This window comes from Elephantulus edwardii, unplaced genomic scaffold (genome assembly GCF_000299155.1).
Source record: "Elephantulus edwardii isolate Elephantulus edwardi_28Jun2011 unplaced genomic scaffold, EleEdw1.0 scaffold00117, whole genome shotgun sequence".
NCBI classification, from domain to species: domain Eukaryota; kingdom Metazoa; phylum Chordata; class Mammalia; order Macroscelidea; family Macroscelididae; genus Elephantulus; species Elephantulus edwardii.
The window spans coordinates 6,599,701-6,616,438 of record NW_006399867.1 but is presented as its reverse complement, the minus strand read 5'-3'; the positions used below and the strand labels follow the sequence as shown (position 1 = coordinate 6,616,438).

Sequence of the window (16,738 nt, the reverse complement as noted above, 5' to 3'; positions counted from 1 at the left end):
CGCCACCTGAGAAACTCTGAGAAAATAAGACTAAACAATGCTGTTAGGTGCTATCGAGTCAACTGTTACAACCCAGTGAACAGCAGACCTGAACCTTCTCCTGTCCTGCACCAGCACCGTCTGTCATGCTCAGGTCTAATGCAGTAATCACTATGTCTGTCTTGTTGGGGGAACTTCCTCTCTCTCAATGAATGATGTCTCTTCTGCTCAAAGTGTGACCAAGTTTCAGTGAAGAACAGGATACTGAGGACTTCCCACACAGCCCTGTTGGCTGGCAGTACCGAGATGCACCGCTAACCCAAAGTGTGCTTCTATCGGGCATCTGAACCTGTCAGCAGCTCTGCTGTATAGAAGATAGACAGTCTCCTCCGCCGTGATTTACAGTCCTGGACACCCAAGGGCGGATCACAAGAGGCAGAACCTACTTGATGAAAAAGAATAAATTTCTCTTTTACTGATCAAAGCAATTTTTAAAAAAATCAATTAAGTACTGTATTATCAGGACAAAGGTGCCATGTCACATTTATATTTACACCAAAATTATTTTACATACCATCTTTATGTGATGCTATTTAAGTGAAGGAAAAAAACAAACAGTGGCAAATTCACAAAGGATGCTAATTTTTTTTTTTATCCTTGGAGGTTATAAATGTCACTGGGTTTATGACAATGACTAGGACCTGGGTTTTCACACCAGGACATGTACGTGCCATATCAGAGGGCACTCTGTGCCATCCACTGCTATAGCCATCCACTGCCTTCTCTTGGCAGCCAAGATGACTCACGTACTTTCTCCAAGCCCACTGCTATCAATACGCTGATAATCCGGAAGCCAGTCTGCAGCAGGTAAAATCCACCATCAGTAACAGTACAACAGAGTTTTATCAAGAGTGATAAAAATTAAGGAAATATCTGCAGGAGTCCTGTGTTCCTAGGTGCTATAACAAATTAGCTGGTTTAAAGCCAAAATATCTTATTTTACGGTTCCAGGGAGCTCTGCTGGCCTAGCGGTAAGGAGCTGCACTGTTGAGGCGCACAGTTCAGATTTACCACCTGCTCCGTGGGATCGATCGCCCCTGGAATCTACTACCTCTGAAAACCTGCTGGAGGGTCAGCTAGGAGGGAGTTCAGCCCCAGCAGTGCTCAACAAAAACAAGGGGTCAGAAGACCACCTCACCAGGATAGAGAAGTCAAGGTGTTAACAAGCCGCCTGCCTTCAGGCAAGTTCTTCAGGGAAAGGGTAGGCTTTTGCTTTTTCAGCTTTTAAAAGCCACCTGCCTTCTTTGACTCTTAGCCCCTTTCCAGAGCCAACAGTGACCAGGTGACGCTTAGCACATTGCCCGGCACTGGCTCTTCTGCCTGCCTCCTCCATATTTAAGATTACACTTGGCTCACCCAGATAGTACAAGATGATCCCCCTATTTTAAAGTCACCTCGCTAGTGGCCTTAACATCACCTGCAGCCACCACCACCAACCACCCTGCTTTATAATCTCTAGGGTCTAGAAATCTGGATGTAGACTTGGTTGGGGGGGTGGGTGAATTCTACCTACCACAAGGCCTAAATAATTTTAATTGTAAAAATAGGCATTTTCTTTGGAAAAATGTTGTGAAGGCCTATCAAGGAAAGGTAGCCTCTGATGGGCCAGGGCATTTCCTGTTCAGAGAAGCCTGCGTTGGAGTCTGCTCGATGATGTGAAATGGACCCAATCAGAACCTGTATTTGGGATGTAAAATGCTGGGTGAGTGGGAAGAACGTGAGCACTGGGCACCTGGTCATTGTTCCTGGAGCTCTTTGAGGCTTGCTGGTGAGTCCAGGCTTAGAAAAAATGGGATTGTCCCCATAGCTGATGAGGCCACTTCCTGGGTCTCCTTGCACTTATCTCCCTCTTTGAAGTCACCTGTGCCTCTTCCTTGTTTGTGGCCACAAAGAGCAAAACACACCTGGGAATTCGCTGTTCAGCCCATCTGGAGGACTCAAAGCTGGGGCCAACACACTGGTTCCCACTGTGCAGCCCTACAGGACGGAGAACGGTCTGATAAGGTTTCCAAGGCTGACAGCTTCATCAGCGTTGAACCGCCACACCTTTCTTCCCCAGGGCAGCTGAACGTGACCCTCCAGCCAGTCAGTTAGCAAATGCAGCCTCCTTTTCAGACTGTCTCGCGAATTCTATCATTAAAAGGGACATGCTTGATTTTGGGGGATCCTTGGGGCCATCCTAGGGACCAAAGAGGACAACACAGTTTAGGGGTTGGGACTTTAATCAGGCAAGAGACTCACAGGTGCTAGTGGTGCAGCTGCCTTCAAAGCCCACCGGACAGAAATGGCTTATGTTGGTGCACCTGTTTGTGCCACTCCACAGAGAAAGGAGGACAAGACGACTTCAGGGAGGGAACTCCAATAAGGCAGAATTCACGTAGGGCTATGATGCAGACTGAGGGTAAAGTATAAAAGTATTGATAACGAGACAGAACACCAAGAATGTAGGAGAAAACAGGTGAAGCAGGAGGCAAACAGTTCTCAAGCAACTGAAGTGAAGACCTTCGCTTCCCTGTATCTATACTGAAAGTTGCCAGGGAGCAAATCACCAAGAGAATTCAATGCAAATGAAGCTAAAACTCTTTCTACTGAAAACCTTATGCTTGACTCAGGAGGGAGGGGTTAGCAAATACAAGAATCCTGTAAATGCTAGTGCTTCAGGGTGAAATCCAGCTTGTATCAGCCTCCCTCATATCCTGAAGTAGCATTCAGTTTTATTACAAATATTTAGTATCAAATTTGGCTTCCCATAAGGCTGTTCTGCAGACCAGAGAGGACCTGAAAGACTTTAAAAAAGACAAACCTTCCCGCCCTGTAGTACCAGGAAGGACTTCAGTAAAGCGAGTCTCTCACTATATATTGAACATTTTAAGCTGGCAACTAATTAATATCATCATAAAGATAAAGAGGACATAGGACAACCTATGCAGACATAAAAGAAACAGCTCAACACATACAAGAAAAATTTCACATGTCAAAAAAACAGCAGGCAGCTTTAAACATGTGAAGAACAAATTTAGCCTTCTATAGAAAAAGGAGGGCATGTTGGAGACCCAATAAATACCCCAGAGTCAGGGAGGCAGAAGATATATATGGACATGGAGTCATACGAACAGTTATGGAAGAAGGTACAAATGAAAAAAGAGAAAAAAAGGAAGCCAAAAATAATACCCCGGAGGCAGAGAACCAGAAGAATTACACTGATGTGGAGTTATATGCACAACTACAAAGGTGCAAATGATGGAAGCCATAAAGGAAGCAAATACTCCAGAGACAGGGAGCCAGAAGAAAGATACTGGCACAGAGGAACTTCAACATTACAGAAGAAATTGCAAAAGACAAGAAAAAAGTCAAACTATAAAGTGGTACAAAAGCTTAAAAAAAATCACAAGACACAAAGGGTACAGCCAACACTGTACTGTAAATAACAGAAATACGTGAATATTAAGACCAAAATGGCAGAAGTGTCCAACATGCTGGAGGAACAAAAAAGAATAGAAGAGACAGAAGAAAGTGTCAGTGAGCTGAATGTCAAATTGTCAGCAGGAATATACTAGAAAAAAAAAATCAGAGCTATGACAGAAAAATGGAAAAAAACATTAGAATCATGTGAGATGACATCAAAAGAACAACATGTATGATCAGAATTTAGAACACAAGAGGGACAGGGAAATCACTGAGAAAACTTCAGGAAGAGGTACTAGAAGAAAATTACCCAGGTATGATGAACAGAGAAATCCATATTCAAGAAGCTCAGTGAACACCAAACAGACTAGACTCAAAAAGAAAAACAAGACATAACATAGTTTAATAGGAGCTACTACTAACACTGCATGCCTAGACATCTCTCTAGAAAAATTCCAGCATCTCTCAAATGCTCTCCAAGAGTCACTAGAAGATACTGCAGCTCAGCTCATTGCAGTTCAAGACCAAACTGACTACCTAGCGACAACTGTATTACAAAACATGAGGGGACACAAACTATAGAAAAAGGTGGTCTCTGCCTTTTGTTTCTATATCAGTAAATGAGTAGAGAAAGAGGAAAAAAAAGACAAAGCTAATGCCCCAAATAAGACAATCAGGGACCAAGGAGCAACTAGGAATTCCCTCTAGGCTACTCCCCCTCTTAATTCCTTTTCTAGTGGTCATTTTTGTAACTCTGTTTTAGAAATCTTTCAGAAATGTTAAATAGAATGTTTCACAGCCATCTCCTGAAACACTAACTGCCCAGAAACATGTGAAATCAGTGCTCCTCCTTCAGACCTTATGGGGAAGCCAACCTCAGCCTCTCTAGCATCACCCCTGTCCAGCAGGAAATGTTACGTGCTTTCGAGTCGTTTGCGATTCATAGCAACCCTGTGTACAACAGCCCTGAACCCTGCTCTATCCTGTGCCAATCGCATTGCCTCTCACACACCCATCCCGATTACCCCAGTCACTGAATCAACCCACCTCATAGAGGGTCTTCCCCTCCTGCGATGTCCCTCTCCAAAGACCTGTCTCTCCTTGCAACATGTCCAAAGTATGTCAGACGAAGCCCCAGAATCTTTGCCTCCAAGGAGTAGCCCTCTCTAGGAAGAATGTTTTCTTGGCAGTCCATGGTACATTCAATACTCTTCTCCAGCACCACAGCTCAAAGGCGTCAACTCTCCTTCTATCCTCCTTAGTCATTGTCCAGCTCTCTGATGCATAACAAGTGATTGTAAAGACCATGGCCTGTATCAGGCGCACCTTCTCCGTTGCTAGCTCAATTCTGGCCCTAATCCTTTTATACCTCTTCATGTCTGGAATGGAGAAAGCAGCTTGAGGAAACGGGATAATGTCTATCTCCTGATAAGGTGACTAGATGACTGGATACTGATAAGGCTTTGGGCCTGATCACACATAGAATTCCCCAAAATAAAAGAATAAAAGATAAGGATAGAATACTAAAAACAGCATGAGAAAAACAGAATCATCTACAAAGGAGAACCAAGTATGTGCCGATTTCTCAGCAGACCATTATTGTAAAACTAGAATGACAATTAGAAAAATGTGTATGAAGGTCCAAGGAGGGAAGGGAGGAAGTAGAGGGGTGAGGATGAACAAGGGAGAAATCACAGGGTTGCCAAATTTGGGGGGGGTGGAGGGCAGGAGTGAAGAAAATGGGAAAGATCCAGTGGGGAAGTGAAAAGACAGGGTAATGATATGCCTAGTTCAATGGTGATTAATTTTATAAAACACAATGTATGGGAATGATCGCATAAAACAATGTGAAAGAAGGAAAAGTGTGAAATACAATTCATGCACATTTTGTATATGCACAATATAAAATTTCAAAAAGTTACCAAAAAAAGGGACACGCTCAGAGTCTATGGCGCTGACGCCACTTCTAAGGCAGAGCTGTGCAAATTCTGCAGGACCCCTAGAATACTGAGTCTAGTAACAGCACAAAATTATCATATCGAAGACAAAATGGGCAAAGACAGAGTGCGTGTAGAAGCCACCTCATGTCTGCAGAGGAAGGGGATTCCACTTCACAAGCCTGCAGTCGCTTCAAGATGAGATGCAGGGACAGGGCTGTTCCTTTTTAATCATTAACGCAGTAATTTTGAGTTGTTACACATATAAAACTTAACTTTCTTAAACCAGAAGACATCTGGGCATCCTAGTAGCGTCCAGTAGCATCCCTTAGAGGAAACATTACAGTGACCAGTGACTTAAATTTTAAGTTCCACGAGTAATACTTGCGCTCACGGTGACTGGTGACCCTAGGCCATTTTATTCCTTCCTGAATCAGTTTTCTCATCTATGAGGTGGATTGATTCAGTGACTGGGGTAATCGGGATGGATGTGTCAGAGTCAATGAGATTGGCACAGGATAGAGCAGGGTTTAGAGCTGTTGTACATAGGGCCGCTATGAGTTGCAAGCGACTCGAGGGCACATAACAAGAAGAAGAAGATGGGAATAATGTGGCACCGATTTCATTGATTCGTGGAGAGTAAATACAAGTAATGCAAGGAAAACACAGAATCTGGTCCAAGCTAAAATGATAAACATGAAACCATTTATGGCAGCGCGTGCAGTGAATCAGGGTGCCCTCGCATCTCAGGGTAGAACTGAAACTGTGTCATCCAGACTCCCAACAAATGTGGTCATCTATTACTGGTAAACGCAGGCCTCTTCTGAGGTGGAATGTTCAACACAGAAGTCTAGGTTTTTGCTACTTCGGTGTTTTCTTGGCTTCTGAGACACGTGTTTCTTCAAGTACATCAAGTTCACTGTCAGTAATCTTTGCAGCTGTTCACTATGAGACAACTGACAATGTTCAGTTGCCTATATGAAGAAGAAAAACAGTTTTGACCTTCCCCCTTCCCCCAACAAGACCCAAGAGTTTAATCCTCAAACTTGATGGACTTGGAGGCGTTTCTGTCGATATAGAAGACTTTGTCCGGGGTTCTGGAGAAGCCGAGGCCGGCCCCGCGGTTGAACTTTCGGCTCATGGCCCGGTCGTAGTCCTGCTGCAGGTTCTGCTGCAGGGTGTTGGCCCCCTCCTTGCTGAGTGCCATGTTGGGCCTCGAGGTCACACTCGGGGGACGGCTGACCGAAGGGGAATGATTTTTAAAGCCACCCATCAGTTTGAGAAACTTCAGTTTCTGGTCCTCGGTTTCAAATCCAGCAGTGTCCCACTGGCCAAACTTGGTTCCCTGTGTCAAGAGAAAAGAAGGGAGTCATTTTCCCTGTTCCCAAAGCTTTCCATCCCCCGACGGCGCCAGTTTCACCATACAAACAGCTGATGAGCACATCCACCGATCGTCCTAGCTAAAGCTAACCAGAGGGAGACTCTTAGCTGTCCCACTTCACTGATGAGGAAAGGGAGGCTTACAGCTTCGCTGTGAATCACCTAGTAATCCCACCAAAATTCCAAATGGGGGGAAGCCACCTGTTTTTATCTTCCCTTAACCCATGTTAACAGGATAGCCCTTCAGTCTGAAATCTCTACACACGACACGAACGCAAGGAGTAAATGCCAGAGCCCCTCAGCGCAGTGGCCTGAGAAAAAAGTCTGCTTCTTCCTTGTGAGAACGCCAGAAAGATGGTGGCTTCCAAGTTAGACAGACGCTCGCTCGTTCAAGCCTCACCTGCAACCTGGGCCAGGTTACCCTCCCAGGCCTGTGCCTTCACCTACCGGGCATGCGACAGCCCCCTGGTGCACACTGCCTGGCATGGTTTTTAAGTCTTTAAAAATAGAGAGTTCTCCTCAGTCTCCTTGTTCATCATTCCACAGCTGACTTCCATACTGCCAGAACTCTGCATCTGCAGCCCAAATGCCGCCCAGGAGCATTTCTTGGTTGTCTCTGGGGAGAGTGAGCAGCAGATGCTGCTAGAGCTGCCCTGAGTGAAGGGTGATGTGGTCTCCCAGCTTCCTGTGACCCAGATGCTTGGCCCCATAGGCCAACCTTTCTAGTGAGAAATCACCTGTAACAGGCGCTGGCGGGGCAGCGGAGAGCACTGGTCTGCAGGAGCCAGCGCTTCTGAAGACTGACCGATCCAGAGGAACCCTCTGGCCAGACTGAGCCCCCTCACACGCCGCAGTGTTGGCTGGTTGTTAAGTCCCATTGGTTCTGCTTCCAAAATCAATGCTGAAGCTGTTTCTTCTAAACTGAGATCCTGGGGGGCAGCAGCACACCCGAAGTAGCCCTGGGTCCCACGAGCCAGAACTAGTCTTGTGCCACGCCTCCTGGGATTTGAACGTTACGGCCCTGTTTTTTCTTGTCCACCTCATATATTCAAGGCTATCCTGACAGCTCTCCTCAGCTCAGCAGGATGCAGAGAAAGGACATGCAGGAAAAGTAAAGCCCCATTCCAGGGTGTGAGTCTCATTTTACAGATGTGGAAACAAAGGCTCAGAAACGGAAGTTACTTGCCTAAAGTCTCACAATTCCAAAGTTAACAGCCAGGACTATGAATATAAGGGCTTTTGACCCAAATCAAGTTCTTGTTTGAACACTAAAGGCTTAAGAGCGAGCCAGTGAGCCGACTGTCACAGAGGCGAGCTGCATTATCATCTTGGGTTCTTTTCCCTGTCCCCCAAAACCCGCTGACTGACAAGTTCTGCTGGCTGTCTCTCAAAACCAATCTTGAAGCTGCTCTCTCAACTAGTGCCCCCCTCCTCAGCTCCAGCTTGCAGGATGGGCTGTCCCCTCCTTCTCCCTACTGCTGCTGCGTAACAAAAAAACCGGTCTCACCACAAGTCAAGTCAGTACAAGCTGCCTGCCTGACCCACCCTCCGCCTTTGGCCTTGACAGGACCCTCCCTCCAAGGCCTCTTCAACTTTCGGCCTTTCACTTGCTGCCCATCTGGCCTCCTCAGGGTCCATAACCCTGTACCCTTTGAGCCTGCGTTTCCTTCTCATCCCCGCCCCGTCACTTGGCAGCTCATCTGATTCTTCCAAGCATTCCCTCTGTACTGGTCTTTCTCCTCCTCTTTATCATCCCACCCACCCTCTGCCATGAAGGGTCCCTCCCCAGGTATCTCCTTGTCCCTGGGATCAGCGTGAAGCGTTCAGGAACAGATGATGCTGAGAGACCAAAGGGAGGTGCCTGGACAAGGCCGGCCTGTGCGTGGCGAGGCCACTGAGGATGGCCCTCCACCAGGCTGTGCAGGCTACGCCCATCCCTGCCTCATCTTCTCAGGCCTGGTTATCCCGAGTGACCATTCATCCCCCTGCCCACCTTCTGAGGGCTTCAGCCTTGGTTCTTTATCTTCCAAAGCTCATCTAGTCTGGTACAGAGCTTGCTGCAACATGACTTACACCTTAAGGACCAAGTTTCAAGGCTGGCCAGCGCTCCAGTGGGGAGGACTAACTGCTGTGGGGAGCTTCGGACCAACGTGCTCTCCATGACCTCCCTTCGCTGGCAGCAGGCCACGATGCTGGGGGACAAGTCAGGATACCAAGCATGCACGCCACCATGCAGAGCCCTGGTCCTGGTCCAACTTACCGTCCACTCTTTGGTTTCAAAAGCTTCTGTCTTGCCTGACTCACGGTCAATCTCTTCTTGCAAAGCCTTTCTCCTCACCTGAGCAGAGAAGAGGAAAGAGTTGGGAAGGAGTCACACAATTTCTCTTTAAATTCAGAAACCCAGGACAGGCTGTGGCTGGACGGTGGCAGGACAAAGAGGACCCCAGCTATTCCCTGCTGCAAAGCCGGGTGAAGCCTGTCAAGTGTCTTCAGAACCTAAGGAGGGCTGCACTGCCTTGGGCTAAAGTTGGCAAAGCTGCGTTCTCCCTAAAGTGTGAAAAAAGCCAACAGTCCTTAAAAAGGAGCTTTCCTAGAAACGGAAGATTGCCCACTGTCAGCATTATAGATTTTTTGCCTGTAATAACCATTTTGAGGGAGCTCTGGTGGCCCTGTGGCAAGCTACCCTGCAATCCCAGAGGTGTGCAGTTCAAATCCACCAGATGCTCTGCTGGAGAAGAAAGACAATCTCCTCCTGTACCAGTCAGATCCAATTTGACGGTACATGCACAAAAAATAATAAAAATTTAAAAAACAAAACAAAACAAAACACCCAAACAAAAAACACCACACAAACCATTTTGGGTGAAAACTTTCCCAACATATATTGCTTGGAGATCTGTGCATGGAAGACACTGAACCATATTTACCTTTCTAACAGTGTTGTGTTTTAGGAAAAACACAGCTACGGAGTCAGGGACAGCCTGGTTTGTGAGGCCTCGGGTAAGTCGCTTAACCTTTCTCAACACTGCGCTGTCTGCAGGACGCCTGGTGCGAGGCAGGTGCAGCTCCCACGTGGCTGCTGGCCTCGCCTGAAGTCCCTGCGCTGCCCCTTTCCTGTGGATCCAGGCTGAACTTTAGCTGCCCCAGGTTGTGGCCCTCCTTCCCCTCTTCTAACTGCTGCGGCTCAGAAATGCAGCCGGCCCGTTTACATCCCCTCTTAAGCACGAGCCAAGCAGCGGCTTTGGGAAAATGAGAAAGGAGGGTACAACCCGAAGGTGGAACCCCGCAGCTGTGAGTTACGAGGACGGTGTGAGGTGGTGATACAGATGTGATTCCACAGAAATGCAACACAGTTCACAAGTCAAATAAAGTAGACGAACCCAGGCTCCACATGGCTTTAAACTACACAAAAGGGAAAATGTGCGGAGCTAACATGTGAAGGGTTACAACCACCAGTTGGAGAGTTCAAGGCCCATATTCAGCCTGAACTTCCACGTCATGTCTGCCTCCACACATCAGCCCTCTTTTACATGCTTGCGTCATCTCTCTTCCTCTCCTGGAGCAGAAGGCCCATGTGTGCAGGAGCCACTTCTGTCTCCCACCCTGACTGGCTCTCATAAGCACTTGTTGATAAAGGACAGGGATGGCCACTTACTAAACATGCCCAGTGTCCTACAAACAGGGACAGGCATGGCCGCATGTGTGTAGGTGACCTATCCATGGCCCCCATCTTACAGGGGGATGGTGAGGGCCAGGAGAGTAGTGATTTGTCCAAGGTCTGCTGTGTAAGGGGCCTACTGGTCACCACTGGCCCTGCCAGGCCTTGCGATCCAGGATCTTAAAAATACCCCAAATCCACAGCATGTGGTTCCCACACAGGACATGAATGCCAGGGTTAACCAGACAGAAGCTAGTCTACACTAAACATCTCCTCCAATTACTCCTGAAACAAGCCCATGAGTGGCTGGCAGTCCACAGACCTAGCTGACAGGGTCCTAGGGACCCACCCTCTGTTTTGGTCACAGAGAGGGCCGTAGACTAGGTTCCAGCGAGCAGTCAGGCCCCTCTATCATCCTGGCAGCTGGAGGGAGTCTCCTGGCCTGAGGTGTGGGGAGGAGGGGGCCCACGCCGTACCTTGTCTATGCACGCCTCATCCATGTTACCCTTCTTCTCCAGGACCACCTCTAGGTCGGGGTCTGGCTCCTGCACAAGAGGGTAAAGTCAGGTGAGATCCAAGCTCATGGCAGGGAGTCCTCTGCCTCAGTGGCCCCGCCAAGCCGAAAGCGGGACACCACATCACCATTCCAACCCCTGCCATCGATATAACACCCCACTGTGAGCCAAGCCCTTCCCATCCTTCCTCTTCCTCAGCTCTCCATCCTAAATGCTAACTCAAATGACGGACAAAGAACTGAAGGCTTGGGACAAGCTGATATGGAGCTCGCCTTGTCCTTTGCTGGCACACACGTCACCTGGCTCCCCATGGTGGTACCAAAGCAGAGAGAGGAGACAGGCCAAAGGGGCCAGGGGTGTGAAAGTGAATTTATGGTTCCGTCACCAGACCGACCACCTGAGTCCACCCACTTCTGACCCTCTGACGCACACATCCCTCCTGGTTGCTGCCTTCTCTCCTGCCTGGACAACAGCAATGAACTCCTATCCTGCTGCCCTTTTCACAATCTACTCCCGCCCCCACCCCCAGCACTCCCAGGATGCACTGCTCCATCAGACATTGTTCCTCATCCTCCAGAGTCCCAGGGTGGTGCTCGGTTCACACGCTCGGCTCGTGCCAAGCATTGCGCGTTTTAACAGCTATAATCTTGCGGTTCACCAGGCCTTTCGTCTGAGGAACCTCTGTGTGGACTCTCACACCATGACTTTTTTTAAAAAAAAAATTTAGAGTAAAGATTTTAGAGTAAATTTACAAGAAAGGATGGGTTCACTGACTGATACTTATTTTTCTCCCTGGCTTAGTGCATTAATCATTTTTACCACGCGGGGCAACTGTAACTGATTAAAGGGTAAAAAAAATGTGGAATGTTTTTCCAGGCGTTCACCTGTTCCTGTATCTCTGGAAACAGGACCCCAGGGTCCCTCTCAGAAACTGTCCCCCTTTGAGCTCAGATGAGGTGGCTCAGGTGGGCCTGGCCCCAAACCTCTCCTTGCTCCTGGCTTCATACTGCAGCCCTGAGAGAGGCCAGGCCTAGACAGCGAAGCTGGCACCATCCTGAGATCGTTGTGAGGGGACATCATCTTCCTCAGGAGGGTGGAGCATCAAGGATAAAGCCTGGAGCTGAGGGCTGGTGGGTTAGAGGGAGCCTGCCTGCAGCTGAGACCAAGGTGGAAAGACAAAGCTGGGATAAACAGACGACACCTACAGCTGGGATGGTGTGCTCCCTCGGCAAGCCGAGAGCGCCATGGATACCATCTCACCGCAAACTCTTTTTAGTCCCTGCATGTGAGAGATCAGGAATTGGAAAAAGCAAGGGATTCATCTGAAAAAACAAATCCTGATTCATCTAAACCTTTGCATCGCAAGAACTTGGGCAGCATTTCAATGGCAAGGGATAGCTGTATTACTACTTCTGTAGGAGTCCCTGGATCCAGCCAGCCCTGAAGCCTGCAAACCCTCAGCTTTTCCAATTCCTTGTGCCAAAAAACTCCTTTTCTGGCTGAAGTCAGTTTCATCAGGGCGCTCGAGTCGAGAAGCACGGGCATGTGAGAATGTACACACGCACCTGTGTTGTGAACACGTGAACAACACTGCTAGCAGTCCCCTCAACCCCATTACTGTCCCTCGGCTAGTCTGTTTCTGAAGGAGAGCCTACCTCCTCATAAGGTTCTCTCAATATCTGGCTGTCTTTTCTCTTTTTCTTCTTCAGGGCCGACTCCTCCATGCCTAGAGGTTCTGTCTGCTTCTCGGATTTGCTTTTCTTCTTCATGGGGGTTCTGGACCCATCTCCTACTGGGATGTATTCCAGAACCTCGACTTTGGCTTGGTTCTTTTCACCCCCTTTCCCCACGGACTTGGAGGCTTGGAGGTGGCTGCAGGCCACGTCTCCCTCCTGGTACATCTTCTTCTTCTTCATTTTGACTTGGTGTTCACTGGGGCTCTCCTGCTTCCGTTTCTGCCCCAAGGCTGCCAGCTCCTCACTCACCCTCTGTGCACAAGCAAAGGTCGCATCCCCGGCCTCCACAGGCCTGGGGTTCTGGACCATGAAGGCCACGCTGTCCTGAGTGCATTTCTCCTTCTTGTGTTTTTTGACCTTCTTGACACCTCCGATACCCTCTTTGGCTTGTCCAGGGCTCAGGGAGGTCTCTGCCTCTAGTCCGTGGGGCCCAGACAAGGACCTCCTCTTCATTTTCTTCTCCCCACTTGGACACTCAGTAGAATCAATGATCTGCTTCCTGGAGCTGGGTGACCTTTCTGCCCGCCTGGCTGAAAGCACAGTTTTGGGTTCTAAATGGTGTTCACTAAGAAGTTTCTTTTTCTTCTTCTTTTTCTTCACTAGAGGCACTTCAGGTGCCTGGACCACGTTGTTACAGTGGGATGGACCTCTCTGAGGAGAAACCTTGGTGAGATAATCGTCTTTTACACCTGAACACAGACTCTCTGGCTCTTTGACCACTTTCTTTTTCTTCTTTTTCTTTTCTGAGAGCCCAGAGCCTGCATCTGCTTGCTGAGTCTTAGTGATCATTCCTGAGGAAAAAAAGAAAGGGGACAAGTTATTTCTGCACCAAACCACTCTAGACCCAGTTCAATCAGGCATCATCAACTCTACTAGGAGCTCTGGTGGCCCAGAGGGTAAGGCATTGTGCCGCCAATCCAAAGATGCACGGGTGCAACCTACCAGCTGCTCCACAGGAGAGAAATGGGTGCTTGCCTCCCAGGCGAGTTACAGACTTTCAAAATCTGCTGGAAGGTCAACTAAGAGTTGGTTCCGACTCAAAAGCAATGAGGGAATGAGTGAGGTCTCTCTTTTAGGAGCCATTATTTCTTGAACTGAACTCTAGAATGAACTAGAAAAGTAACAAAAGAAAAACGTCCAAATGTTCCCTTAAAGCAACACCAGGAATACACATCATGACCCAAATATCAACTCCTAGGAAGTATTTCCTGACACCTAACACAGAACGGTCATGTTCTCTTAAACGACTCTCAACCACATCACTCAGTCTTTCACAAAGTGAATCACAAACTGGAACTAACTTTCTTATTATTTATTTACATCCTCATTATCACCCTCCTTTGTTCTGTATAGGCAACAACTATTTTTTTTTTTTCACAGCAATCAATCCATTTTCCCTAGAACACTATATGACACAAGAATTGATAAACACTTGTCAAGTAAAAGTTGTTCCAACTTTTATTTTTGCTAACTTTGATTTCTGTGATACATTAAGTGTGACAAATTAGTTAAGATGATAATAAAGAAAAACAAAACAAAACAAAAACCACAACAGGAAGGTTGAGTTCCAGAAGAGGCTATCTAACTTGGCAACTTTGAAGAAAAAGACTGCCAAAATCATTTAAAGAGTGATGGGATCTCCCCTAATTCCTCGTTATTTCACCACCCTTGGCCCCTCTCCACTGCAGTATGGCAAATGAAAGATAGGTGGTGGAGAGTTTGGTGATTAATAAAACTCAGTAGGGGAAAGATCATATGAAAACCAAGGTGAATAGAAGAAAGTATGAAACACAAGGTATATAAACGAGACACAATGTATACAAATTTTGTATACAGACCAATATAAAAGAATTTTAAAAAATAAAGAGCTGGAATAGCGGTCTGAAGTGTTAGTGATGGAGAAGATGATGAAAGGAAAAATTATAAAAGAAATGCAGGGAGTTTAAATTCAAACATACCGGGGTGCCAAACTCCGCTCTCTAACCTGGAGTCAGTTACTAAAGCTCATGGAACCTACCTGGAAAATAACAATTATTCTCAAAGGAGTCTTGGAAGAAGGGGTGGGGGGGGGGGGGGTGTAGTGTTCTTTATCAGAAGAGAAAGAGCGAGAGAGGGGAGGGGAGGGGTGGGGAGGAAAGGGAGAGGGAACAGGGTAAAGGGGAGAGGGAAGAGAGAGAAGCCACATAAAGTACTTGCCATATTTTTCTAACCCTTCTTCAAATCTCTAAAGCCTAGTCAGTCAATAGATACTCTTCAACTACCATTTATGTGGCAGCAAACAAGGTGACAAATGCAATCAGGCCAGTTGTTGTCCCTGGGCTTGCCTACCACGGATGACATAGATGATGTGGACAGAGAGCCTGAGGCACTGCCTCTGGATAGCTGCTTATGGCAAAGTGATTGCAGGACAATTAACCCCAGACCTGCCCTCATTTAAATACTTTTCCACTTTGCTTGCTTTAGAAAGTAATTCGCCCCAAAGTGCAGTCAGAGAGAACTCTGGTGTTCTAGTGCTAATGAGGTGCACTGTCCACCCAAAGGCATACAGTTCAAATCTCTCTCTCAGCTGCTTTGAGAAAGAAGGACGATCTCTTCCCCTGTGATCTGAAAACCTGCTGCTCAGCTATGGGTCAGTTTTGACTTGATGGTACAGGACAACAACAAACAAGTACATCCTGGGAGACTGACTCTCCTCAAAGCCTGTGCAACTGGTAATAAGAGCAACGGTGAGGGATGGGGAGAAGGGCTTTAGAGTCATGAGTTCCAAGGGTGAGTCTGACACTCTGATGTCCATATGCCTTGACTTCTCTGAGCCTCTATTTCCTCATTAAAAAAGGGTGTTCCTCTAAGGTGGTCTGGTGGGTAAGGAGTTGCTATGCCAACCCAAAGGCAGGTCATGTGGATCCACTAGCTGCTTGCTCGATGGGAGTAAGATGGGCAATCTCCTCAGATCTGCAGCCTCTGAAAAGCCCTCGGAGGGTCAACTATAAGGTTGTTCCAACTAGACTCTACAGTAGTGGACAACCACAACAACAACCAGGCCAGAGATTACAAACTAGGGGTCATGGGGCCACATGGGGCCTTTATGCTTAATTCATGATTTTTAAAATGTCAAATCAATTACCAACATTTAATGACTGGGGGTGATATACACAAACATGGACTGCCCAGCTTTTGTGGAGAAATGAAAAGATTAGACAGCCATTGGTGGGAAGGGAGGCCTGTGAGTCAGGTCTGCATACATATCTGCTTCCCACTCTCACTGCAGTCTCTGCTGATGCTTGGACTGGATGACACTGAGGCAAAGGGTCCAGGAGTAGCTTGGACACAGGAAGGGAAAGGTCAGTAGCTCTTCTTAGCCTCCCAGCAGGGCCACAGGCCCCTGGCTCACCCTTGGCAGCTTCAGAAAGCCAGTCCACACGTGAGTTTGAGCTCAAGTTCATTCCTAGCCTGCTCCAGGAGCATCAGGAGAGCCAAAGGCATTACTGTTCTTGTCTCCTCATTCCTGTCTGGTTTCCAGCTATTTGCAGGGTCTTCCACACTGCCTGGCATATAGCAGGTGCTCAATAAAAACCAAATGAATGAGTGAAAGAAAACCAAGGAGACAAAAACAGCAGGGGGGGAAAAAACCATTTGCCTTCAAGATCCAGGTAGGTGAGGGAGGAAGGGAAAAGTATTAACAGTATACAGATGGGAAAAGCTAACAGTGCTAAGGTTAGGATGGTAGGGGTGTGTGTGTATAGGGTGTACAGTGAGTTTTCAGGGGGTATGGCTGTGAACTCAGCAGGTTTGAGCAGACTCAGTCTGAGGTGCTTTGAGCTACGCAACTGCAGATAGCTGGAAATTCAGTCATTACCACTCACTGGCTGAGCTCTAGCAGCTTAGTGGTAAGGAGGCGTGCACTGTCAATCCAAAAACACCGGTTTGAATCCAGCAGCCGGCTGCTCCTTGGAAGAAAGACTGGCAATTTCCTGTGCCATTGATTTACTGCCTCTGAAAACCCGCTGGAGAGTCAGCTCCAAGTCTGTTCAGACTGGAAAGCAAATAGTAACAAGACACATCGCTGAG

At 47.5% G+C, this 16,738-nt stretch overlaps 1 protein-coding gene across 1 annotated transcript; it reads right to left on the bottom strand.

Moving 5' to 3' along the window:
• Positions 1-6,414: 6,414 nt before the first annotated feature.
• Positions 6,415-13,459, bottom strand: KNOP1 (lysine-rich nucleolar protein 1). Its single transcript, XM_006892712.1, has 4 exons — positions 12,590-13,459; positions 10,896-10,964; positions 9,022-9,099; positions 6,415-6,726 (listed from the first exon to the last, which is right to left on the bottom strand). Exons 1-4 carry the CDS (start codon positions 13,457-13,459, stop codon positions 6,415-6,417), a joined length of 1,329 nt encoding a protein of 442 aa, XP_006892774.1.
• Positions 13,460-16,738: the final 3,279 nt, after the last annotated feature.